The sequence below is a fragment of the Ursus arctos genome, unplaced genomic scaffold, assembly GCF_023065955.2.
Source record: "Ursus arctos isolate Adak ecotype North America unplaced genomic scaffold, UrsArc2.0 scaffold_13, whole genome shotgun sequence".
Classification (NCBI taxonomy): domain Eukaryota; kingdom Metazoa; phylum Chordata; class Mammalia; order Carnivora; family Ursidae; genus Ursus; species Ursus arctos.
In genome coordinates, this window is record NW_026622797.1 from 49,545,844 (window position 1) to 49,572,679 (window position 26,836).

Consider the following 26,836-nt stretch of genomic DNA (forward strand, 5'->3'; position numbering starts at 1 on the left):
ATAGTTTCAGAGATGAATTCAACTAAAGATTTAAAGAAGAATTAAAGCCAATCCTTTACAAACTTTTCCAAAACTTGAAGAACAGGGAACACTCCCAAACTCATTCTATGGCGCCAGCATTATCCTGATAATAAAGACAGATAAGGACACTATGAGAAAGGAAACTATAGGCCAATATCCCCAATGAATATAGATGAAAAATTCTCAAAATACTAGCAAAAATATTCATTAGGACATTAAAAGGATCATACACCATGATAAGGTGGGATTCATCCCCAAGATGCATGGATGATTCAACATATGCTATTCAATCAATCAATGTGATACACCACAATAGAATAATAGATGCAAAAAAGCATTTGACAAAACTCAACATCCATTCATGATAAACTCTCAATAAACTGTGTATAGAACATAATAACAGTCATTTATGACAAATCCACAGTTAATATCAAACTCAATGGTGAAAGGTTGAAAGCCTTCCCTCTAAAATCAGAAACAAGACAAAGGTGCCCACTTTCATCACTCCTATTTGACACAGTACTGGAAGTCCTAGCCAGAGCAACCAGGCAAGAAAAAGAAATGAAAGACATTCAAATAGGAAAGGAAGAAGTAAAACTATTTCTATTTGTACATGTCATTATCTTATACATAGAAAATCCTAAAAAGACTCTACCAAAAAACTGTTGAACTAATGAATTAATTCAGTAAATTTGCAGGATATACAATCAACATATAAAAATCAGCTGCATTTCTATACACTGATGACAAATGATCTGAAAAAGAAATGAAGAAAACAATGCTATTTACAACAGCATTAAAACAATACAATGAAGAGGAATAAATCTAACCAAGGAGGTAAAGGATCTATACAATGAAAAGTGTAAAACACTGATAAAAGAAATTGATGACAAATAAGTGGAAAGATATCCCATGTTCATGGACTATAAGAATTAAGGCTATTAAAAAGTCCATACTACCCAAAGTAATCTCTAGATTCAATATAATCTCTATCAAGATTCCAATAGTATTTTCTTACAGATACAGAACAAACAATCCTAAAATTTACATGGAACCACGAAAGATTTGAATAGCCAAAGCAATCCTGAGAAAGAAAGACAAAGCTGAAGGCATCACACTTCCTGATTTCAAACTTTTTTACAAAGCTACAGTAATCAAAACAGTATGGCATTGGCATAAGAACAGACAGACCAATAGAATCGTATTGACAGCCCAGAAATAGACTCATGCATATACAATCAACAAATATTTGATGATTAGGGGTGCCTGGGTGGCACAGCGGTTAAGCGTCTGCCTTTGGCTCAGGGCATGATCCCGGCATTATGGGATCGAGCCCCACATCAGGCTCCTCTGCTATGGGCCTGCTTCTTCCTCTCCCACTCCCCCTGGTTGTGTTCCCTCTCTTGCTGGCAGTCTCTATCTCTGTCAAATAAATAAATAAAATCTTTAAAAAAACAAAAAACAAATATTTGATGATGAAACCAAGAATACTCTGTCAAGAAGACAATCTCTTCAATAAATGGTGCTGGAAAAACTGGATATTCACATGCAAAAGAATGGAACCGGACCCCCTATCTTACACTGCACATAAAAATTAAATCAAAATGGATTAAAGACTTCAATGTAAGACCTGAAACCATTAAATTCCTAGAAGAAAACACAGGAACAAATTTCCTTGACACTGGTCTTAGCAACGATTTTATGGCTATGACACCAAAAGCATAAACAACAAAAGTAAAAATAAACATGTGGAGCTACATCAAACTATCAAGCTTCTATACAGCAAAAGAAATGATCAACAAAATGAAAAGGTAACTTACAGAATGGGAGAAAGTATTTGCAAATCACACATCCGATAAGGGATTAACATCCAAAATATATAAAAACTCATATAACACAAAAGTACAAAACAAAACAACAACGAAAAATACCCCAAACAACCCAATTTAAAAATGGGCAATGGATCTGAACAGACATATTTCCAAAGAAGACATACACAATGGCCAACAGGAACACGAAAGGATGCTCAACATCACTAAGCATCAGGAAAATGCAAATCAAAACCACAATGAGATATTACCTCATATCTATTAGAATAGCTTTTACCAAAAAAAACCAAAAACCAAAAACAAACAAACAAAAAAAACCCCAAAAAGCCCACAATAAATAATAAGTGTTGGTGAGGATGTGGAGAAAAGGGAACCATTTTACACCATTGGTGGGAATGTTAATTGGTACAGCCATTGTGGAGAAGAGTATGGAGGTTCCTCAAAAAATTAAAAATAGAAATACCATATGATCCAGCAATTTCACTTATGGGTACATATCCAAAGGAAAGGAAATAACTATCTTGAAGACTTATCTGCACCCCTATCTATGTTCATTGCAGCATTACTTACAACAGCCAAGACGTGGAAACAACCTAAATGGCTATCCATGGATGAATAAAGAAAACGTGAGATGTATTTACGAAATGTGTGTGTGTGTGTGTGTGTAATGGAATATTATTTAACCATTAAAAAAAAAAGAAATTCTGTTATTTTTGACATGAATGAACCCTGACGGCATTATGCTAAGTGAAATAAGTCAGACAGAAAAAGACAAATATTGTATGATGTCACTTATATGTGGAATCTAAAAAATGTGAACTCATAGAAACAGAGAACAGACTGGTGGTTGCCAGAGGCAGAAGGGGGGGGATAGGGAAATGGGTGAAGGTGGTCAAAAGCTACAAACTTTCAGTTACATACTGTATTGTAAATCTGAAAGTTGCCAAGAGAGTAGGTTTTTAAAAATTCTTACCACACACACACACACAATGGTAAATATGAGGGGTGATGGATGTGATGACTAACCTTATTGTGGTAATCATTTTATAATAGATACGTATATCAAAGCCTCACATTGTATACCCTAAACTGATTCAACGTTATCTGTCGATTATATCTCAATACAGCTGAACTGAAATAAAATGAGAAAAAGAAAATCACGGCCCTATTTTAGCTTGTCCTACTAACAGAATGTATAAGTTAACTAATAAGGGCAGCAATATTTGTCAACTGAGAAACCGATGAGATAGCTGACAAGAAATTTGAGTTGCTACCTCTGAAACTGAAAATAAACTACAGGTGATCCTTGAACAACATGGGTTTGAACAGTGCTGGTCCACTTAGACGCGGTTTGTTTTTTTGTTTTTATAAATATAGTATAGTACTGTAAATATATTCTTTTCCTATGATTTTCTTAACAATTTCTTTTCTCCAGCTTACTTTATTGTAAGAATATAATATATTATATATAAAACATACAAAATACATGTTACTCGACTTTATGTTCTCAGTAAGGCTCCAGTCAACAGTAGACTATTAGTAGTTAAGCTTTGGGAGAGTCCTCAGTTAAACACAGATTTCAGACTGCACAGGGCAGGGGGTGTGGGCCCCCAAAACCCTCATGTTGTTCAAGGGTCAAGTGTATAGTCCAAAACTTACAAATAGTTGTCATTTGTCTTGCCATTTGCTTCAATTGGTTAACCCTGGTACTTCTCCCTCACAGTTAATTACTACATGATATTCCTAAAAGAGGTAACACTATTAAATATTGACTAGTACTCATTCATAATTTATTTACTACTTACTGTGTACCAGGTATCCTCCTAGGGCCTGGGGATACAAAAGTAGATAAGCCCTGCCCTCAAGTAACTCATAGTCTTTTTATTTATTTATTTATTTATTTATTTATTTATTTACTTACTTACTTACTTTTAAGTTGTTTTTTTTTCTTTTAAGATTTTATTTTTAAGCACTTTCTATACCCAACGTGGGCCTCGAACTCACAACCCTAGCACTAAGAGTCGAATGCTTCACCAACTGAGCCAGCCAGTCATCCCTAGATTGGTTTTAGATTAAAAATATCACATATTAGGGAGGCCTGGGTGGTGCAGTCAGTTAAGCATCCGACTCTTGGTTTTAGCTCAGGTCGTGATCTCAGGGTCGTGAGACTGAGCCCTGTATTGAGCTCCTTGGTCAGCACAGAGTCTGCATAGGACCCTCTCTCCCTCTGCCCCCTACCCCCCACCCCGTTCTCTCTCTCTCTCTCTTTTTTTTTTTTTTTTAAAGATTTTATTTATTTATTCGACAGAGACAGAGACAGCCAGCGAGAGAGGGAACACAAGCAGGGGGAGTGGGAGAGGAAGACGCAGGCTCCCAGCGGAGGAGCCTGATGTGGGGCTCAATCCCATAACGCCGGGATCACGCCCTGAGCCGAAGGCAGACGCTTAACCGCTGTGCCACCCAGGCGCCCCTCTCTCTCTCCCTCTTAAATAAATAAGTCTTCTTAAAAAATACCACATATTGGGTTCTATTTACCAAGGACTTTCTGTTCTCATAAAATTGGGAGGGAATGGCAGAAGGATGTTTACAAAATACAAGCAGACTTCTAATTATGAAAACATAATGCAACTGATTTCCATGTATTATTCCTCAAACCTCTTCATAAGACCATGAGGAAAATGAGTGATAACATAAAATGATAAATAAGGAAAATTATTTCCATCACACTAAAACACTACTGACGCCTGCTGGTGCATATTAAACAGGATCAGGACTTAAGGGGATCTGTACTTCATTTTTTATATCATGTGTAAAAGCCCCAAGGAATTCTGAGCAACACCTTGGATAGTACAGCTATGTTTAAATACGAAACAGAAAGCTTTTTTGTCTTTCAACCAAAAGTTTATCTTAACTGAAAAGACTTCTCATATATGATCGAAGGAGGCAGGGGCCACGAATATATCATACGGGGCATGCGTTCTCATTGTGCAAAAGGAATGGCTGTCAGGAAGCCACGGTGACATGGCACAAGGCTCAATCATCATCCCATCTGCCCAAAATCATCCCACTCACCTTCCATACAGAAAACTGATGATAATTTGGTAAACCAACAAAATAACAAAAGGTTAAACAGTTACAAAATGTGATTTCTGTATACAGAGCGAAGAAAAACAATGAGTAATACCCCTCACGTGGCCGTATCAGATATCCCAATCTGCTCCCCCAGGATTAACCTGCTTGCTCATATACAAAACAAAGCAGTGTTTTATGGGCTAAAAATACATTTAAAGCTATAATAAATTCTTCATCTCTATCAGCAATTGAAGGAGTTTTTTGTCCTCTAATCTGAACATGGGTCTCCAGGAAAATTTAAAGGCATGTATTATAATCTATTTAACTTGGACGCCTTTAGAGAAAGAAATTTAACTTGTTTTTTAAATCAAGAGAAAAACAAAAACAAAAAAACCCACTTAAATTTATCTAAATTCTGTAATCTAAAACCTCTTGAGCCCCAGACAAATCATTTTGTATGTGCAATTACTATCATAAATGAAACACCTTAGCCCCCAAGCTTAAGTCTGTCATGTATCCTGGTGACCTACCCACCCAATCCCGGTGACCCACTGCCAGATCTAGTGAACCAAACCAGAAAACACCTGGCCTCTCACACGTTCTGAACACCCAATCCACTACACCGAGTCTTACTAAGCCCTATAGATTGTACCTTTGCAAAATAATCCCCCTTCTTTACTTCAACTGCCAAGAGCAGACTCTAATCCTTTTCTTTTCCTGATGTTTCCGACAGATAAGTTGTTTACCTGTCCGCCTCCGATCCATTCTCCACGCTGTTTCCAGAGTGACCTTTCTAAAATGCAAATATAAGTCTATCACTCCCCTGATTAGAACAGGCTTGTAGGGGTGCCTGGGTGGCACAGCTGTTAAGCGTCTGCCTTCGGCTCAGGGCATGATCCCGGTGTTCTGGGATCGAGCCCCACATCAGGCTCCTCCGCTATGAGCCTGCTTCTTCCTCTCCCACTCCCCCTGCTTGTGTTCTCTCTCGCTGGCTATCTCTCTCTCTGTCAAATAAATAAATAAAATCTTAAAAAAAAAAAAAAAAAAAGAACAGGCTTGTAGGATAAGGGTCACACTCTCTCACTTAGCGTGCTTGATCTTGTTCCTACCTGCCTGTGTCTCTCATTGACAATCCCCCTGCATTAGACATAGAATTATGGATGGATCTCTAAAAGTGGTGCATGGTCTGGAGCCTCTGCCCAGAGCCCTCTTCGTCTTCTTCAACCAAATAACTCCATCTTTCCTTTAGAATTTAGCCTGAGAATAAAGCCTACCCAGGAGTCTCTGCCTGATTTAGGTTCTTCTCTGCGCCCCCAAAGCCTCCTCTGCTAACATCTTCATAGCACCTCCCTACCACCTAGAAACACTGACCCCATGGGTCAGTGCAAACCCTCAGAGCTAGGGACTGTATCCCATTCAGCTATGCACTGCAAACACCTAACCTGGCATAGAGAAAGCGTGCATTAAATATCTACCATTTAATGCCTTTATTTTTTTTTTATTATGGTATGTTAGTCACCATACAGTACATCATTAGCTTTTGATGTAGTGTTCCATGATTCATTGTTTGCGTCTAACACTCAGTGCTCCATGCAATACCTTTACTGCTTTATGAGTAAGGTAAGAGCTTACCTTACAGAAGTTTACCTTACTTTATAGAAGAGCTATGTTTCTGAAAACAACAACAACAACAACAGCAAAACCCAGATTAAGGGGGTACTTAAGACCTCATGTGAACCTGTGAAAGCTCCCACAAATGGGAGTCACCAAAATAAAACAGGCAATATACATCATTTAAAAATACACAATAAAGTCATTTTGATACCTTAAATTAGTAACATAAGTACCTGCAATTGAATTTACATTTATTATTCCTTATATGCTAGAAATCTTTCAGGATAGCCCTCCCTGAAATTTTCACCAAATTCACCTTGTTCCATTAAGTTTATCTTAACATAGTAGGCGGGTACTATCATAGATAATATTCAAACAAAGAGACATTCACTTTATCTATGTATCTAATGGCTCTTTCATTCTTTCAGCTGTAGCTTCTGCTACCTCTTCCCCTTACACGCCCATCCTAGCTCTCGATTATTTTACATAACAAGACTGTATTTTTCCAGGCCTGCATTTACTTCACCCACTATGGACATACCACAGAACACTCTCTCGTCCCTTCCTAACTCCTTTTCTTCCTGACCTCCCTTCTCTGTTTCTACTTATTCCCGAGAGAAATCACTCACTTTCTCTCTCTCTCTCTCTCTCTCTCACACACACACACACCACACACTTCCATTCAATCTACAAACATTTATTAAATGCCTACATAACAGGAACTGAGCTAAGTTTTTTAATTCATGGGGTTCCAGAGAAGGTGCATTCATGTAAATCCAACCTGTGACTATTACCTACAATAAGAAATACACTTTACATAGCAAACGAATATACGGCTGTATTTATGCAGAGAAAGAAAATTCTACTCAACGAGACAGCTATACTTTGTGCCATGCCCTGGAATTCTCTTTTGGATTCTGTTCGGTTTTATTTTATTTCACTGTGTGGAGGCCCACTTCATTAATTTCATGGCCCACTTATGAGTCAAGAATTGCAGTCTGAAAAGCACTGCTCTAAACACATGAAGGAAACTTATGTTTTGGAGAGGTTAGTGTATTAAAAAGAAAAAAAAAAAAAACAGTTAAAACTACCCTGGAGGGATGGAAAGAGGATGGCGAGGGAGAGAAGATGGCCAGAGAAGAAGGTAACAGTAAGGGAATATATAAGAGGAGGGAATGGACAGAAGGGGATCCTTTAGAAATAGAAGATAAAAAGGACTCTGAGAAACAAACTGAGGGCTACAGAGGGGAGGGGGGTGGGGGAATGGGATAGACTGGTGATGGGTAGTAAGGAGGGCACGTATTGCATGGTGCACTGGGTGTTATACGCAACTAATGAATCATCGAGCCTTGCATCGAAAACCGGGGATGTACTGTATGGTGACTAACATAATATAATAAAAAATCATTATTAAAAAAAAAAAAAAGAAGATAGAAAGGAAAAGCCAAAGAGGATAACGAAGAGAGAAAAGTAAGGGCAGAAGGAAAGAGGAACAGAGACTGCGTGTTAACTTCTGGGGTGAGGAAGAGGTCACAGACTAGCCTCCCTGTCACCCTTCGTCTCCCGCCTGCGGAGAGAATTAGCCGATTAATCACTGATCGCTGCCTCCCAAGGGCTCTAACCCTTTAAAGCCTGTACTCAGGGTGTTTGGGGAAGATAACAAGTGTTACCCATTAAGGTAGAAATACTGCACCCGCAGCCCAGAGCCCAGAGCATTGTCTGCAGAGCACTAGATGAGATCAGTGCGGGGGACCCCAGAGAGTGACTCGCACATCGGGAATACATTACTGAAAACGACTCGTGAAAAGAAAACAAAGTTGAGTTCATCACGGCCACTGTGCTGTGCTCATTTCATCAGTGTGAAAAGGTGTGCTAATTCTGACTGTGTAAAGCACCCTGTGATGTGAAGCGTGTCCCCTAACAGAAACCCTTACCCAGGGGCATTCACCGTATGGTCAGTAAATGCTTCTTACTACAAGATGGACTTAGGGAATAAATTCAACCTGATCGTCCTAAAAGAGTAAACACACTTATTTACCTTATATTACATTTCAGCTCATCCTGTGTTGGAAGAACCCTAAGCTAGATAGTATTTATCCAAACTCTATGTATTATATTTTGAACCATTTCTTAGAGGTAGTTTTTAAACGAGTGAGACCTATTCCTGGAATAGGTGAGCCACAGAATAGCAGGCACTAATAATATATGTGTTCATGTTCTTTTTAACCTAAACTGATTGGCATTTGTTGCTTAAAAACTCCCAGAGAACTGGTAGGAGTGTAAAATGAGAACAGGTTGGTCTTGCATGAATACAGTGAATCACTGCCGGGCCACACATCACCCCGCCTGCCCTGGCACAGTCAGTCCTTCCACTCGGGGCCTTCTCACTCTGCATTTGGTCACAGGTGCAAGTGGAAACAGGATAGAGGGGGAAAAAAGCTAAACATTTGGTGCTTGCTTTTTTCTTCTATCAGAAGGGAACAAAGAAGTAGGGGAGGGCAGAGGGCTTATGAGCAGGAAACAGAATAGAGGGGAAAACTAAAGAATGTTCAAGGATGAGGGGAGAAAGGAGCCACTGGGAGGGTGGCTGAAAACCAGGGAGATGCTGGTGAGGTGGGCTTCTAGGTAGGGATGCTTAGGGGGCCCCATACAGACTCTGAGAGTAATGGGTGGGATGGGGGTATGAGGGAACATTTCAACAAATATTTACTGAGCACTCAATTTAACATATTATTCTGGGCTGCCTTCTAGGAACTTATAACCTAGTAGGATGGCAGCAATCGTAAATAGCAGCAGCGCTGTTCTGATGGTGGCTAAATGGCCTCTATACCGTGCTTTACGTCAAGCAAACTATCCTTGCTCAAGAAGCATGTCTACATTGGGGACAATATGCTGGGTACTGGGAAAAGAATAAAGGTATATTATATTTAAATGTGAAAACAAAATTTAATATTAACAGAGCAGAAACATTATGTCTGCATGCAGAGATGTCTACAAACCCAGATGAGGTCAGAGGATCAATGTGAGGGCTGTTCACACTAATTACTCAGTATTTCTACCACGCGGTTACAAAAGCAGCCGGTAACACTAGGCATGTATAGCTTAGTGATGGGGAGCCAGCCTATCTGGGTTTGAATCCTGGTTCTCCCACTTGCTAGATGTTTGATTTTGAGCAAGTTACACGGTTTCTCTGTGCTTCAGTTTCCCCATCTGTACAATGAGGATGATAGAAAGATCATAGGGTTATTATGAGAACTGAGTTAATTCAGGTTAAGGTATTAAGTGAGTGTCCGTGAATGTTGGTTGACGTCATTTCTTCCTAGTCACCACCTTGGGTGAAAAGCGGCCAGCCACCCCATCCAGGTTTCTGCACCTCCATATATATCTGGGCCCCTGCTACACTGGCTCCTCGCCAGTTGTTTACCACCCATAATTTTTATATTTGGTGTTGTATTTACCTCACATTTAGAAAAGGAGTATTGGTTTGCCTCAGGATTTCAAGAAAAATTGGTAAGACTGCAAATTATCTAGAGATGAGTACACACATATGTACATAAGCTTAAACTTATCACTGTTTTAAAATATCTTAGAACCTAAAACATAACAAAATGAGAATGTCAATAATCGCATATAAATCTAATTGCTCTTGGTTTTGGGATAACTTTCAAAATCTAAAAATGAACAGTTGACATTTTAAGATTCTAGTTAGAGAATTTCAGTGTAAAGCAGGCACCCATGTGCACAAAGACACACTCCCCCCCCCAAAACAACCACAACATCACCCTTGGGCAGTTGCCATGACAACACAATGCCGAACCTATCAGGCTTTCTGTTATCCTGTTGAAGATGCTGTGCAAAAAGACACTCATGTTAGATTCTTTACTAATTAAATGCAAAAGTTAAAAAAATTCTAGATCCATAAGGTTTTCATATGGGCTAGGACTCAGAAAAGTAAATACTAAATATTTTAAGAAGACAATTTAAAAGTAATTACTGCAAGGCCAATTGTGGATCAAAGTAGATGCAATATTGAAGAAAACACAAAATACTTTTAATTGTATGCTATATTCATTTCATCTTTTTCTCCCAAATTGTGCCATACTATTTTAATGGAATAATCAATTTGTATAATACAATTCAGTTAACAGAGTCTATTTTTTTTACTAACACATTTAAATACTTTCCTTTTCTGGCCAATGTATTTCAATTCACTTGGGAGCCCAAACTTCCATTTGTTAATTAGACTTAAGAAAGAAAAAAATGGTCTCTAAATTAATAGGAGTTTATATATTTAAAAAAAAAAGGAGAAAAAAACAGTGATGGGGAGAGAAGGATAAGCAGCCCTTTTGGAGGCTGTGATTAAACACTGTCCCATTCCCTTCCCTTCTCAGATTAGCCTCTCTGCCTCCTTTGGAAGTTTCTGTCTCAGCTGCTAGACTCAGATCCTCTCAAGACTCAGTTGAAGAAGCTTTCTCACTCTTCTCTTTTCCTAGGTGGTCTCATCCCTAGCCAGTGGCTTTAATTATCACCCATAGGCATGTACATCCCCAGAATGAAATGACCATCCCCATCTGTATCCCCAGAAGTTCCAGACCAGTTGACCCAACTGCCTCCTAAACATGGCCACCTGGATGCTACTGAAAATGCAAACTGTACCCTCCTGCAGCACTCCTGGCCTCAGGAAACGAAAGCTTGGAATGGTCCTAACACAGGTGTACTCAATACCCAGCTGCTAAATGAATAAATGCATCAATCAATCAATCAATTAAACCTGTTACACAAACCAAAAAATCTAAGGGTCATTCTCATTGATAAGGACTTCTTTCTCTCCCTCCATGATGAGTCAGTATCCAAGTCCCATTTCACCTCCTAAATATTCCCCAAATTTATTCCATTTCCTAACTCCTCCTAGCCACTACTCTCCAAGCCTCCAGTCTTCGCCTGCATTATTTTAACAGTCTCTTTAACTATCAATCAGGAACATGCACATGTGGTACACAGAGAGGTCAGGAAATCAACATTGATCAAAAATGTATTAAACAAACTGACAAAGTTGCTCTAAGAAATGGTAATTTTCTAAATGTCAACTCTATGCCAGGCACTGCTCTAGACACCTCATGTATACTACCTCATTTAACATCCACAGTGACCGGTTTTCTAGAAGAAACTCAACTGAGCATATGGCATCCGGAACCTCTCCTGGTCACAACCTTTGCTTTGTCTGGTCCAACAAGCAGAGGATAATGATGAAGATGATAATGATGATGATGGTGATGACCACAACTTACCGAGAACTTTTTCCAGACACTGTTCTTAGCACTTTGAATGCCTTATTGCATTTAAGCCTACCACCTTCCTACGAAGTAGGTGCTATTACCATCCCATTTTGCAGATGAGGAAATAGCCATACAGACTTAAGTTATTTAATCAAGGTAAAAAAAAAAAAAAAAAAAGAAGTACTGAGGCTGTGATCTAGGACATGAACCTGATTCTGTTTCAAAATTTACTAAACACCTGTTTAACTTACAGCAAGTCATTAGAACCAGTGGGAAAATACAGCTAGACGAGACAAACCCATCACTGCCTTCAAGGGTCTCGTACTGAACCTGAGGAGCCTGTCTCCAGGGTCAGAGCTACTTCGTTAATCCCACTTCTACCCAGTGGAGAGCTGAGTTTAGGGAGGGAAGCCTCCACCAACTCCAATCCCACCTCCAAAGGGTACATTTCAAGTCAAATCTGCTGATCTCTTTCCCAACCCCACAGCTACCCAGTTATTCTTGGATAAGACACCAGGAGGAGAAACTTTAGTGCTTATACTAATATGGTGATAAGACTGAATAATTTTCTTAAAAAGTCTACAAAAAAAAAGTACTATGAATGGCATGAATACAAAGATTTTTTAAAGGTCGAATCTAGTACTTACAGTTTTATAACTCCGTCTGGGCACCTAGAACAGAGCTGCTGGCTGCTCTTGTCTTGTTTATGTTGACGCTGACCCAGCTGAACGAATCTACAAATGACAATGGATCAAAACTAAGCTAGAGAAGGAACTACTTGCAATAAATTCAGTAGATTACACAAAATGGTATGAGCTTTCAAATGACAGCAGTCTTCTTATTTCAGAAAAGCACACGAGAGTGTCCTATGCAACCCAAGACTGTCCTTACAAATGGAGGCCTGATCTTATGGTGGCCTTGTTACAAATGAAGGAGGAATTCTGTGTCTCAGTTTACTTCAGTGTGACACAGAACTTGAACCAGTGTTCTTGAAGCCAGGAGGATGAACTTTCAGAGCCTCACTTATCTAAGGGTAACTGCAGCAGGACACTAGGGGAACACGAGGGGAGGCATTTGCACTGAGACAAATGACGAAGAAAGAACAAGATCAGGCCTGGGATCCATCTCCCAAAGCGGGGATACTGCTGAAAACCCGGCACGAGAACTCTGTCTCCTTAGCACCACAAGAATCCCCAAGTGTACTCCAGCCGCTCTTGTACTTTTGACCGTGAAGGAAGGGGGACGGAGACCACCTGCTGAGCCCCACAGCCACACCCCCCTCCTTAGAGAAGCCGGGAACAACACTCATCCAGGCCTGAAGCTAAGAGTCACAGGGACTTGCCCCCTGCCAGCTCCATAGGATAGGAGGATACCTTGCAATGGGCCAGTGGGCTGATGAGCCAAGGACCACCTGCTATTTCTCAAGTGCATACTTGTCCTAGTGTGGTCTGTGCTCCAGGCATCCATCTTCCCCTCAGGAACATGGCTTGTAATTTTGTTCTAATGTGCCCCTGGGAGGTTATGGGGCACGATTAAAGGGCTGATTTCCATCTCAGTTTTCTACTATTGAAAATATTTTCTTTTGATAATTATTGATACTTTTATAATTTATTTTTTATTAGCTTTTTTTAAAGGTCAAGAAAAGTGCGGCAGAAACTACTAATTACCAAGTCATTAGGGTGTTACTGGAAAACTTTCTTTCTTTTTTTTCTTATAATGATTTTTTATTATGTTAGTCACCATACAGTACATCCCCGGTTTTACTGGAAAACTTTCAAATAACTTACTTTTATCCAATTTTTATCTTCAGCAGGTATAAACATTTTTGATCCATTTTTGGGGAAGAATGTCATATAACACCTGTTATTTGTACAGAACTTTAAACGTCTCAAATCATGTGTACAATCACTGTCAGAATTTTTTTTTTTAAAAGATGATTTGGCACAGGGCTGAGGCTTTGAGGAGGTAAGTAGACAACGTCCAGCACCAAAGATACCAGAGAAGCTAAGGGCAAAGGAAGGTATGCAGAATAGGGCTAAGTGATTAGAACAAAACTACAAAACCAAGAGATCTTCAGGAGTTTGAAGGTGGTTGAGGCCAAATGTAGGAAAAACAGGCAGGAGAACAGGAAAACAGGCTATAGATGCCAATTCCAGGACATCCCTTCTCTCCCCATGTTGTCCTGTGGTTGCCCGGGTGGGAGCTGCGACAGGCAAGCCAGGCCAGGGCACTGTCTTTACACATGCAATCTTTGGTGAGACTGGCCAATTGGGTGCAGAACTGCAGTGGGAGAGGGCAAAATTTTTTAGGCCAATTTAGACCAGAACTACATGGACTCTCACCCTGCCCTTGAAGCTCTGCCCTCTGGATTAGACGAGGCACTAAGAGCCCCAGAGCTCTGCTGGGGCAAGAAGGGTACCAGTCAGTTCCTGAACATCCCTGGCCACCACCTAACACAGCCATGCCCCCAGTACTGATGGAGAGAGGTCTCTTCTGCCATAGCAATGCCCACAACAGATGGAGAGGGAAATGCCCCTGCCGCCAGGGGAAGCAGTCCACTCACAGTAAAGAGAGGGGACCAGACCTCTGTTTCTCCCCTCCCCCCCAGGTCTGCATCATAAGCATGGGCAGCTGATATTATCAAGAGAATAAAAAGGATTGCATAGTCTAAAATCACAGGTACCCACGAAGCATAGGAAAGGCCTCCTGAATCAGTCACTGAATGGCTCTTTCTGTGCTCTTGGCCTATAAAGAGGGATAGTAATATCTTTTCAGCCTACTACACAGTTGTCTGAAGAAGAAATAAAACACTGCAAAGTGTTACACACATCAAAGGAGGAGGTGCTGTTCTTCAGGATATCAAACATAGAATCTTATTCCAGGACATGGATTCCTTCCTCCCCAGCAGTACTCCCTTCCCTCTGGGCCTGCCCTTGTCCCCTTCTTAGACTGGTTCCCCTGGATACTATGGCTGAACAGGGTTGTATCTGACTCCCTGAGAAGGGAGGACTAAAAGGGGGCCCCTCAGAGGCAGTCCGAGCTAAAAAGGCTCGAAGCAAAAGTCATGCCTGAAGCAAGACACACTTTCTTTTTGCTTAATTAACGTGAGCCAAAATTTCAGTCCTTGACCCTCCTGTTCTCTACAATAAGCGAAGTCTTATTATTCAGTCACTAACCCCAGATATTTCCCTCCTCCAAACCACCTTGCTTATAAAGGCTCACTTCAAATGCTGAAGAGGTTAGCCACCCTGTTGGGACAGCTGTGATGGATAAATGACTGTGCACCTGTGCATCGAGGCCTGAATTCTGGGTGACTAAACTGGCTTCTGTTATGACAGTAATACAGAGTCATTCCAGGGCTTTTGCAGTTAGGAGATGCTGTGCATTTTTATATTTTACGTATTATAGCAGATCTTACTAATTTGACATAAAAAGCTGTCATTATCCAGTTTGATGAATTCAGCAAATGAAATACTTCCCTTAAAAAAGAATGGAAGACAAGTGCTCGTTTATATTATAGAGCTGACATAAGCCAAACATATGAATGAAGTGGGACGGTATTCACATGTGATAATTAGGTCTTCTCAATGCATGTATTAAGCTGAGGAAGTGTTTATAGAGGTTATCTTAGGTTCTTGAGGACTTCTAGGTGAGGGATTCTTTTGAAAATGTGATAACTATAATTCTGTGTTTCTCCTCAGAAACACACACACACACACACACACACACACACACACACACACACACACTTATGTATATGATTTCAGGGAACACCTTTTGGTGGATGCTCTTTCAGCTTAGTCTGTCTAATAAAGGTCTAGAACATTCTGACTTGATGCCCTTATATCACCACTTCTTTCCTTCTCCTCAGATACCACTCCCACCAGCACCCCAGGGCTAAAGCAAATGCAATGTCCTCAGTCGTCAATATCCCAGGTATATTTTGTAAGAGGTACCTGATCTTGGGACTTTGTTAATGCAAGAATACAGAAATGTATGTGTACTCCAGCTTGCAGCTTATATACAGGTGGTGAGAATACATGGACACATCATAAATTTTTATCATTGAGGGGTCTGAGAGTCTCAGGCAGTAGGCCCTTTAACTCCAAATAGAAACCAATGTTTCAGAATCCGACCTCCTAAACACCGTTACTGTATTCCAAGTGGAATTCATTTCCTTCTGTATTGTTGACTATTTTCATTTTCAAAAGTTATACTGGATATAAATTATTGTATAATACATTCGCATTTTTCCTTAATTTCTACATAGAAGTAGTTTACCTTGAATAAATGGAGAGATCTTCCTCTGAGAGACCATCTGAGAGGTTAATTCCATATACCTCTTTCATGGGCTGGACGACATTCTGGGGTTGAAAACAAAAAGGAACCAGGAAGAATTTTTAGACATCTAGCATATTATTTTCAAAGATGAAGAAAATGAGCCTGTGAAATTTCCACAAAAGAAATCTTCTTCAATCTATTCATTAAACTTTTCAATTAATGGCTTTTTAAAAATTTGATTTTGTTTCCACTAAAAAAAACTTTGTTTTAGGGTAAAAAGCTATTAAATAATTACTAGTTCCTTTTGTATAATTCAGGAAGTAGAAAACTTTTTCTGCAAATGGCCAGATAGTAAATATTTTAGGTTCTTTGGGTCATACCATCTCTGCTGCAACTACTCAACTCTGCTGTTATAGTGCAAAAGCAGCCATACACAATATGTAAACAAATAGGCATGGCTGGGTTCCAATAAAACTTTATTTATAAAAACAGGCAATGGGCTGGATTTTGACAATTGGCTGTAGTCTGTCAACTCCTAGAATTACGGATTCAGTTCTTATATTATTACATTTTATTTGCCATATCTACTTCTATGACTTTTGGCTATTTCCTGGAATTAAATTTCCCTAAAGCTAGATTTGGTTCTTCTGTAGTTTACTTCCCTTTTCTGTTCCCTTATATTGGTAATGTCAAATTGAACAGGGTGAATTTCTCACTGAGGCTATGCAAAGATTGTGAGGCCCAAGTCCAAACCCTACATTCCAACAACGTGCTAAGCAAGGAAATAAATGGACCTCAAGTGGATGTGCTGCACAAAAGTGGACAGGATTCTCTTAAAAATTCTGAAGTGATAAATTTATTGTTATACAGGAACAAAAACACCGATTTTATTTCAAAATGAAACCATTTCAATAACATCTATGTTAAATGTATTCATCTCTTAATGACCTAAATGGGAGACCTGAAAGCATAAAACTCCTAAAAGAAAACATAGACAGTAATCTCTTGGACATCAATCTTAGCAATATATTTATAGATAGGTCCCCTCAGGCAAGAGAAACGAAAGCAAAAATAAACTACTGGGACTACACCAAAATAAAAAGCTTTTGCACAGCAAAGGAAATCACCAACAAAGTTAAAAGGCAACCTACTAAATAGAAGATATTTGCAAATGATATACCCAATAAAGGATTACTATCCAAAATATATAAAGAACATCTACAACTCAACACCTAAAAAACAAATGATCTGATTAAAAAGATGGGCAGAGGACCTGAATAGATATTCTTCCAAAGAAGACATCCAGATGGCCAACAGACACATGAAAAAATGCTCAACATCACTCATCATTAGGGAAATGCATATCAAAACCACAATGAGATATCACTCCACACCAGTCTGAATGGCTAGTATCAAAAAGACAAGAAATCATAAGTGTTGGCGAAGATGTGGAGAAAAGGGAACCATCATGCCCTATTGGTGGGAATGTAAATTGGTGCAACCACTGTGGAAAACAGAATGGAGTTCCTCAAAAATTAAAAACAGAAATGCCATATGATACAGTAGTTCTACTACTGAATATTTGCCAAAAAAACCCACAAAACAATTCAAATTCAAAAGATATATGTACCCCTATGTTTACTGCAGCATTATTTACAATAGCCAAGATATGAAAGCAAACTAAATCTCCATCAATAGATAAATGGATATGGAAGATGTGGTATATATATACATATACACACAATGGAATATTACTCAGCCATAAAAAAGAACGAGATTCTTGACATTTTTGACAACATGGATAGACCACAAGGGTATTATGCTAAGTGAAATAAGTCAAACAGAGAAAAACAAATACCATATGATTTCACTTCTATGTGGCATCTAAAAACAAACAGACAGGGGCGCCTGGGTGGCTCAGTCGTTAAGTGTCTGCCTTCGGCTCAGGGCATGATCCCAGGGTCCTAGGATCGAGCCCCGCATTGGGCTCCCTGCTCCACTGGGAGCCTGCTTCTTCCTCTCCCACTCCCCCTGCCTGTGTTCCCTCTCTCACTGGCTGTCTCTCTCTCTGTCAAATAAATAAATAAAATCTCTATAAAAATAAATAAATAAATAAATACATAAATACATAAATAAAAATAAAAAACAAACAGACTCATAAATACAGAGAACAAACTGGTGGTTGCCAGAGGGGAGGGAGTACGAGCATGGGAAAAATAGGTGAAGGAAATTAAGAGGTACAAACTTCCAGTAATAAAATAAATAAGTCATGGAGATGAAAAGTACAGCATAGGCAATATAGTCAACAATGTTGTAATAACATTGTATGGTCATAGGTGACTACACTTATGCTGAGCATTGAGTAATGTATAGAATTGTGGGATCACTATGTTATATACCTGAAACAAATATAATATTGTATGTCAACAATACTTCAGCAAAAAAAAAAAAGTATTCATCTCTGCAATGTCTCAAACACCCACACATTAGAATGGTATGCATGAGATAAAGTGACCTTTTCTGACTCTCAGCCTTTTAACAGAAAGTATAATTTTAGAGATCATTCTCTAAACCTCATGTCAGACCACACAAGCTCCTCTCCTGCACACCTCGGTCACTTTGGCACTGTCTCCCATGTCCGTCATCTTCACTGGAGTAGAGCGCTGAGATACAGAGCCCTCCTCTTCCCGGTCGGTCCCAGAATCATCCTCAGAGCTGCTGGACACAGCTTCCTCGCTGGGGGGTGGCGGGGCGCTGGCTGCCGTTTTCCGTTGTAAGACAGCTTCTTCTCTATTGCTTTTGCTCCTTTAAAAAGATGAATATTGATATAAAGCATCTTTAAACCAAACCCTTGACACTCACTATGTATGACTCTGTCCAAAACTTAAGTCCTAGTGAAGCACAAGAAAATGGCTGTGAGAAACTAGTTTCTAGGTTCAAGCTGTGAATAAGGGAAAACCTTAATGTTTTACCATGCACATGTACTGACCTTATATGAATTTAAGCCCTGTTATAAATTCAGAGAATAAATCAGTAAGTGCGTGTAAGCTAATGCAGAAATCTTCTCACCACTTGGTTACCGTGCCTTCCTTTGGTAAATGAAATCAGTATTTTCAAAACTTATGGTACAATAATAGAAGACTATGTGTTTGGGACATTAGTAAAATTATCTAGCTACAACTTGTAAAACCTTCAAGAGAAGGTCAATAGCCAAATCCATGTAAATTTCCTTCCCTTCTATGATTTTTATCAATCACAGCATCAGCTGATGATTTGTATCACAGTAATGAGCAACTGATGAACATAAATTAAATTCTGAAATTTGTGTTATTAGTAAATAACTGTATTTGCTAGACATTCCTACTAAATAGTAGGGAATAGATGGGGAAAAAAACCCCAAAACTCAGACTTATAAAAGTATTTACTTTTGGTTCCAAATATGAGAGTCTTAAGAATATTTTTTTCTTTTAAACTCAGAAAATATTTTATAGTAAAATTTTTGGCTTTGTGAAAAATGTTTAATATTTCACCCTTTAAAAACCACTCTCTATAAAAGACTTAAAATGCTATAATATTCTGAAATGTTCTAGGAAAGGAAAATGCGGTACTATCCGACCATGGGTTAGCTATTATAGAAAATAAGCTAGTTTCTGACTTTCTGTAAAGTAAAAATTAAAGTCAGTGGCATTTCTGTGCTATACAATAATGCAGCTGGTCATTTATGCATCTATTACAGGAACTCCTGGAATTCTGAACTCCTGAGGACATCTCTTAAATTCCTTAGTTTCCAGTCCAAGGCTTAACATGCAGCTATTTAAAGCCACAGACATGGTATATTTGGAAATAGTAATATATTCCATTGTATAAACCACACGTAGCTAGAGTCCAACAAGGGACCCATACATACTCACAAATACAATTAGGACTCAATCTCTACAGTCTAGCCAGGGTTTCTGGCCAGAGTCTTAGAAACATCTCATCACTGGGATTATTTAGGTCAGTGGCGGTAACAGATTCTAATGCTAGAACACATCACATCTCACTCCAGTGTCTAAGGATGAAGATGGAAACATGGTTTGACTTCTTCCTCACATTACTGGATATAACAGTCTTCCCCAAAACAATTCTAGAGTAATACACAGAAAATCTATTAATTTCTCTACCTGAGCATATTTGTTATATATATATATAAAATGGTTCCTCAGGATGCCAACAAAAATAAATAAAATGACTATCAGTGGGAAACTGAGAATGCTGAGTTATTTATAGGACTTAACACATAATATCTGCTACCTGCCCCTATGCTATCTGTGATATTCTTAATTTAAAATAATAAAATATCATTGCATCAAAAACTGGGGATGTACTGTATGGTGACTAATGTAACAAAATAAAAATTATTTTTAAAAAAATAATAAAATACACCATGTTGCTGAAATTCCTATAAATTCTTTCAATGTTGAATTCCTTAGGGATCCCAGTGCCATGAGTAAACTACCTGCATAGATGCAATAAATGGAATGTGCTCCAAACTGTGTGACTTGAACTTATTCTTTTTGGTGACAATTATATTGCAAGTCCCATATTAATTTACAGGAATCTTTAAAATTTCATTCTATATGCAAATCTTACCCCAAGACTGATTTTCCGGTTTCATCTGGTTTACGCACTGTAAATGGACTTGGATCAATGCCAACAGTCTTAGGCATGAAGTCACTGAAGAAAGAGGAAAGAAATTCCATATGAATAACTGTCCATCCAGAGGATACTGGCTTCTGTTCAATTCATATTCTTATACTATTTCTTCTTAGCCCTCAGAGCTACATCTATTCTGAGCCAAATGTTCAAGGGAGCTTAGGTGATCAAGGCCATAAACCCCCATGAACTAAGGGCACCAGGTAACTTCAATGCCATCAGTCTTCACTGTGAATTTTCTTCATGATTACGAGACCCAGTGGTTTTGAATTTAAGATTTTCTCTACTGGAACAGAGTTATATCTCAATTACTGCCACGATGTATACACTTTGTTTATACATCAGAATTACTTTTCGGGTAAAACTAAACTCATAAAATCAATGGCAAAACACTAAGTTGCTAAGTTTTACAATGTTTTTATTACACTATACTACCTAGGGAGGCTGAAATAATAATCAAAAACACAGGAGTGTTTGAATCAGCATTGACCTCATTAGGCTGGGGTTAATTCATTAAAGCGCTATTGGAACACTTCGAATAGAATCTTTTAGTTTACCACATACTAAAATAAGCTGAAGCTACTTCTGCATTGTGCAAGGCCTACCTCTCGATTATTGCTGTAACCAGACCAAACTTCTCACAGATGCCAGAAAGACCAGAGTTGCATGGTTTATGCTGATGAGAGTTATGGCTCTGGGAAGGATACTGCTCCAAGTGTGACCCACCATATTTTTGAAGGAAAAGAAAGTAAAACTGAATCTGACCCAAAATGCCCATTTGACAGAAAATGTTTTAAAAATGTAAGTGGTTTAATTTTTCTTTCTTTTTGAACATATACAGTCGATCCCGTTTTTTGTGGACTCCTTAATTTGAGAATTTGCTTGCTCACTAACATTTATTTGTAACCCCAAAACCAACACTCAGCGTTTTCACGATCACCTGCAAACATGTGCAGAACAGTGAAAAAATAGAGTAACCCAACGCTCATGTTCTCAGCTGATGGAGAACAAGGTGACGCTCTGCCTTCTTGTCTCAGCGCTCACGCTATAAGAAGTGTCCTTTCCACAGTCTATTTACTGCCACGTTTTTCACCTTTTTGTGCTTTTTGTTGGTAACCTCATTGTCTCAAATGACCCCAAGCGTAGTGTTGAAGCCCTTCAGTGTTTCTAGGCACAAGAGAGCTGTGTGTTGGAAAGAAAACACATGTGTTGGCTCAGTTAGTTAAGCGTCTGCCTTCAGCTCAGGTCATGATCCCAGGGTCCTGGGATCGAGCCCCACATAGGGCTCCCTGCTCAGCGGGTAGCCTGTTTCTCCCTCTCCCTCAGCTACTCCTCTTGCTTGTGTTCACTCTCTCTCTCTCTCTGTCAAATGAATAAATAAAACCTTAAAAAAATACACGTGTGTTGGAGAAGGGCTCATCTGGTATGAGTTATAGTGTTACTTGCTGTCAGTTCAATGTTAATAAATAGTGTTGTCTGCTATAAGTTCAATGTCAATAAATCTACAATATATATTTAATAAGGCATCTTTAAACAGAAACACACATAACATGGTTATGTATTGATTGGCTGATAAAAGTGTTGTGACCCGAGGCTTGCCAGGAACCTAACCCTGTATTTCCCCAAAGAGCAATGGTTCAGTACTCTCTAATCCAGTTGTTGCATGAACTTTATAGAACATAACCCCTGCAAATAAAAAATCAACCGTATAGACACACATGCATAACATCATTCATCCTTTGCTGAGTTGAAATATTCTGGAAACGACAATGACCTTACAGTTAAAACTTCTCAACTTTTAATAAGTTTAAATAAAAATCAACCAAGTAAGAATTCTAAACTTTCCATCTGAAACTGAAGCAAAATACAGTTTCTCAGAAACAAAACCATAGGACATGTTTCTACATGTACATTAAGTTTAGGCATATCTATATCACATTGGAAGAAAATGTAAAATACAAAAATGTAAACGTTAATATAAAATGCAATAATCACAAAGTGATTTGCTTTGTCTAATTTTCTTATTCTAGTCCCGTCACTTTTCTAAAAGACCCCACCAAATTCTGAAAAAATGTAGCATATTCAAAAGGAGAGACCAAGATAAAGAGTCTGGAAACAATGTCACATGAATTGTGAAAAGAAAGAATGAAGGATATTTACCCGAAAAAAATTAACACTGCTTCCTCAAATATCTGGAGGGCTGTCACACAGAAAAAGAACCAGACTCGTTCTATTCCTAATAAGAATGATAATAGAATGATAGCCACCATTTATTAGACACCCACCTGTGTCGGGAACTCCATCAAGGCACTTGGCATGTATGTGTATATATGTGTATAATACACATGCCCCTATCTACATAAAAGAAGACACTGAGACTCAGATAAGTTAGATAATTTTCTCAAGGTCACACAAGTAGGCAGTGGCTGATCCATGATTCACATCTCTGCCTTTTGTAGTTCCAGAGACTATGGTTTTTTCCACTAATTTATGCTGGCTCTTGATTTCTATGTTCAATTTTAAAAAGTGAGTTTATTCCAAATGACAAGCTAGGACCAATGCCAGGCAGGTTTCAATTTACCAAAGGAAAGAAATTAATTCCAGCTGTTTAACACTAGAAGGCATTGCCTCCTGAAGCAGCGGGCTCCCCTCATCACAGGTGGTACTCAGAAGCTGTACGATCCCCGCTAGCAGGCTTGTGGAACGGACTTGCGGCAAAGCAAGACATATCTATGTGGACAGGAAAACTAAAGTTCCCAAATCCTTACAACAGTCTCAGGGCACTCACAACGTACCGTGCTGAGCTTGTCATAGCCAAGCAGAAGGTATCGTCAAAACTACTCAGTTCGTATGGTCGAAAGAATTCGTTGTGGATGTCAATCTCTTCTTCATATTTGTGGAATTTCTTCACTATCAACTTCTTTAAGTTCGCAGCACAGATAACTAAGAAAGATATGCCTGTTACTCATAAAGTCTTTAGATGACATCTGGCAAACAAGGCTCACGTCCTCTCTCAAGGACTCATACACTTGGGAAAGATGAGATATGTGCACAGAGTATACAGGGCAAAGCAAAGTGTGACAAGCTCCAAGGAGGCAGGAGGGCCCCCAGAAGTCTGGGTGGGAGCAGGGAGTTATTTTAGAAATCACACTACTCAGCTCTTTAAATTCCTTTTTGCTCATAAATAAATACCCTTTACCTTCTAATTAAGAATGGTGCAGCTATTTCTCTAAGTTTTCCTTTATGTTTCAAATCCTGTTTATGGCCAATGTTAAACTGTTAAAGTCCTTTCCTTTTTCCTAGAACAACAAATCTTCTTTGCAATATGAGTTATAATTTTTCCTAGAATCTCAAGGTTACAAATACTTTTTAAAAATTAATTAAAAATTTATTAAGAACTAAAAATCATTTGTAATCTTCTTAGTTTATGGCCTTTACCACCCAAAGTTGGAATACCTAACCATGACTCGATGAGAGTCCTCAAGTGGAACATTCCAGATTGGCAGTTCGATCTTACTTGGTGCCCCTTCACAACTGGGAAAACTGGCTTGTTTAAGGTCAAGGCAATCAGTAACAGCGTTACACTCTATTCAAAACTGAGCACTTATTTCAATTTGGAAACATCATTCAAATGTACTGTACGTTTGAGGTCATTTATTTAATACAAAATTTTTCCTGCTTTTCTGACAAATTAATTAAATTTAAACTTTAGTGACTAAAATATACTTTTATATACACATCTGTATCTTTTTTCACTGCTTAGATACAAGAAAAGTTTTTATTTCTCCTTGTGAATGGGTCTTCACTTCCTTCCCTTACCCCCAAATATCTAGAAATATAATCAGTACTAATTTAAAATGGTAAACTAATATATTAAAACCATTAGACATTTCAGGGACATACCTAATAACTGTAAAACACAATACAAGGTATTGGCCACTTGAATAAAAGACGTATAACATAATCACTGTCCTTAAAAAGCTGTCTAAGATGTTACAATCCCCTATTATAGCAGCAACATAAAACTGAGTAGTCATTCATTTCTTTTTAATGAAATATTATATGCAAAGAATTTAATGCTTCAAGCTCATTTAGGAATAATTCCAAAATATGTTGGTATAAAAACTAAAAGAGAAACAGTGTACCTACCTTCATCATACGGCAGCGGTAAATGTTTTATTACCTCTGGTGTCCACCAGTAAGTATAACTATAAAATTAAAAAATAAAAGGGTAAGATGGACCAAATGTAAACACTGGTTTTCTACAATTCACTGGGTAAAAGGGGTTTACAGTCTATACTAAGACACTGCCTCGAACTTCAAAGTTAATTTTTTTTCTTTTAAAAACATATTTGTAAAGTTTTTGGTATAGGAGGTCTTCAACATGTTCATTTTCTCCCAACCCCTTTCTTGTTTCAGCTGTGTCGCAGATCTACAAAACTGCCACAAACACATCTGAGAGGCAATATGCTCTGATGTTACTGACTTTAAGCTAGAAAATATTGGGGTGTACTAAGCCAGACTCCAGGAGCTGCTGTTTACTTCTCCCCAGAGACTGTGCCTGCATTACTCCGCAAGCCAATGCACAGCAGGACCTTGACCCCAAGGTCTACCTCCAAGACTCTCTGGCACGTGGTTATCTGAGAACTAGATTACTTTTTCCGCTCTCCGTTCTGCTCTATGTATATGGGTCTATGTGTATAGTTAATTACAGCAGTTAAGCAAAATCATTAAGTGAATAGATAGTCCTAAAGAAAAAGTTCCCTTAGAAAATAGTAGAGGCCCTGTTAATCTTTAACTGTAAATATTCACTACTTGATTACAGAGGCGAGTCAGAGGAAGGTAGGGAATTTCAATCACCTGGATTTCTGCCAGAAGACTCATCTGCTGTAAGCTGAGAATCTGAAACGTTGGATTTAATTCTAAATCAAATTCTGATAAATTGGATTTTTAGGGGGCAAATGCTATATCAAAGTTCATCAGTGCTAGGAAGGGGAATGATGTGAAATGGTATATCAAAATGTATTAAAAACATAGATTTTCAAAAGGTTCAGGAAAAAAAAGAGCTTATGACCAAAAATGCTAAAAAGATCATTTTAAATAAATAAAAGGCTTTCTAAAAATAAAATGCTGGTATTACAATCTTGAATAATCCCAATTATGAAGAATGGGGGGTATTTAAATGAAATAGGCAACAGAGAGAACTCTCCTAGAGATGTCAAGCAGAATACTAACCAAGGATGATGGAAAAAAGGAACATGACGCCTAATGAATTGGGGGGGGGGGGACTGAGATGATAACAGGAAAGGCTCTTCAAGTTTTGCTTGAGACCAAAGTTATGCTTTAGAACAGTGCTTCTTGAAATTCAGTGCACACACGAACACTCAGGAGATCCTCTGAAAGGACAGATTCTGATTCAGTAGATGGGGCCTGAGATTCTGCATTGATGAGAAGCTCCAGGGTGATGCCAGAGGGGCTGGTCCTCATGCTGCTTTTTGAATAGCAAGGCTTTAGAGCATGAAAAGAACAGAAAAGGGTTATGTCTGCTCCTTGTGGATAATTCATTCAGTCTTTCAACATTTATTGAGCACCTACTGTGTGTCTGACACATAAAATAGCATTAGAAATGTCATGTTGAAAATAATGACAGAGAAAGGAGAGCTACTTAATCACAGCACTCTTTCTACCTTCAACAGTCATGAGAAGTTTCATGCTGGAAAGATAAAAACAAGAGAAGAGAGAAGCCATGTACAGCCCAGGAGATGAAAGGAAACAGCAGAGCATCTCTAAAAGAATTCAAGTGTCCTGATATCACTGGGATCAATCATCTTTCCAAGAAGAGTGAAGAATGGAACTTAAACTAAAAATGGGCAAATGCAGTCTTGGTGCTCAAAAGTGAGAGGGTAATAGATTCCAAAAACTATACACTAATGAGTGTGATGTCAATTCCAGGAGATAACAGAATCAAGTATTAAATGGAGATGTGTTGTGAGCAACCTAAAAAGATGACCAGTGACTTCCATAAATCCACATCCAAAATACACCAGT

At 38.6% G+C, this 26,836-nt stretch overlaps 1 protein-coding gene across 2 annotated transcripts in view; it reads right to left on the minus strand.

Annotated features, from left to right (window-relative positions):
• The window catches only part of FIG4 (FIG4 phosphoinositide 5-phosphatase), a 122,848-nt gene that overhangs the window by 26,381 nt on the left and 69,631 nt on the right, over positions 1–26,836 (minus strand). For both annotated transcript variants that reach the window (XM_026511651.4, XM_044388823.3), the window contains exons 17-22: positions 24,938–24,996; positions 23,584–23,731; positions 20,726–20,809; positions 18,703–18,898; positions 16,094–16,176; positions 12,460–12,546 (exon numbers count right to left, since the gene is read on the minus strand). In XM_026511651.4, coding sequence (XP_026367436.1) covers positions 12,460–12,546; positions 16,094–16,176; positions 18,703–18,898; positions 20,726–20,809; positions 23,584–23,731; positions 24,938–24,996 — 657 coding nt within the window. The remainder of the gene's footprint in view (positions 1–12,459; positions 12,547–16,093; positions 16,177–18,702; positions 18,899–20,725; positions 20,810–23,583; positions 23,732–24,937; positions 24,997–26,836) is intronic.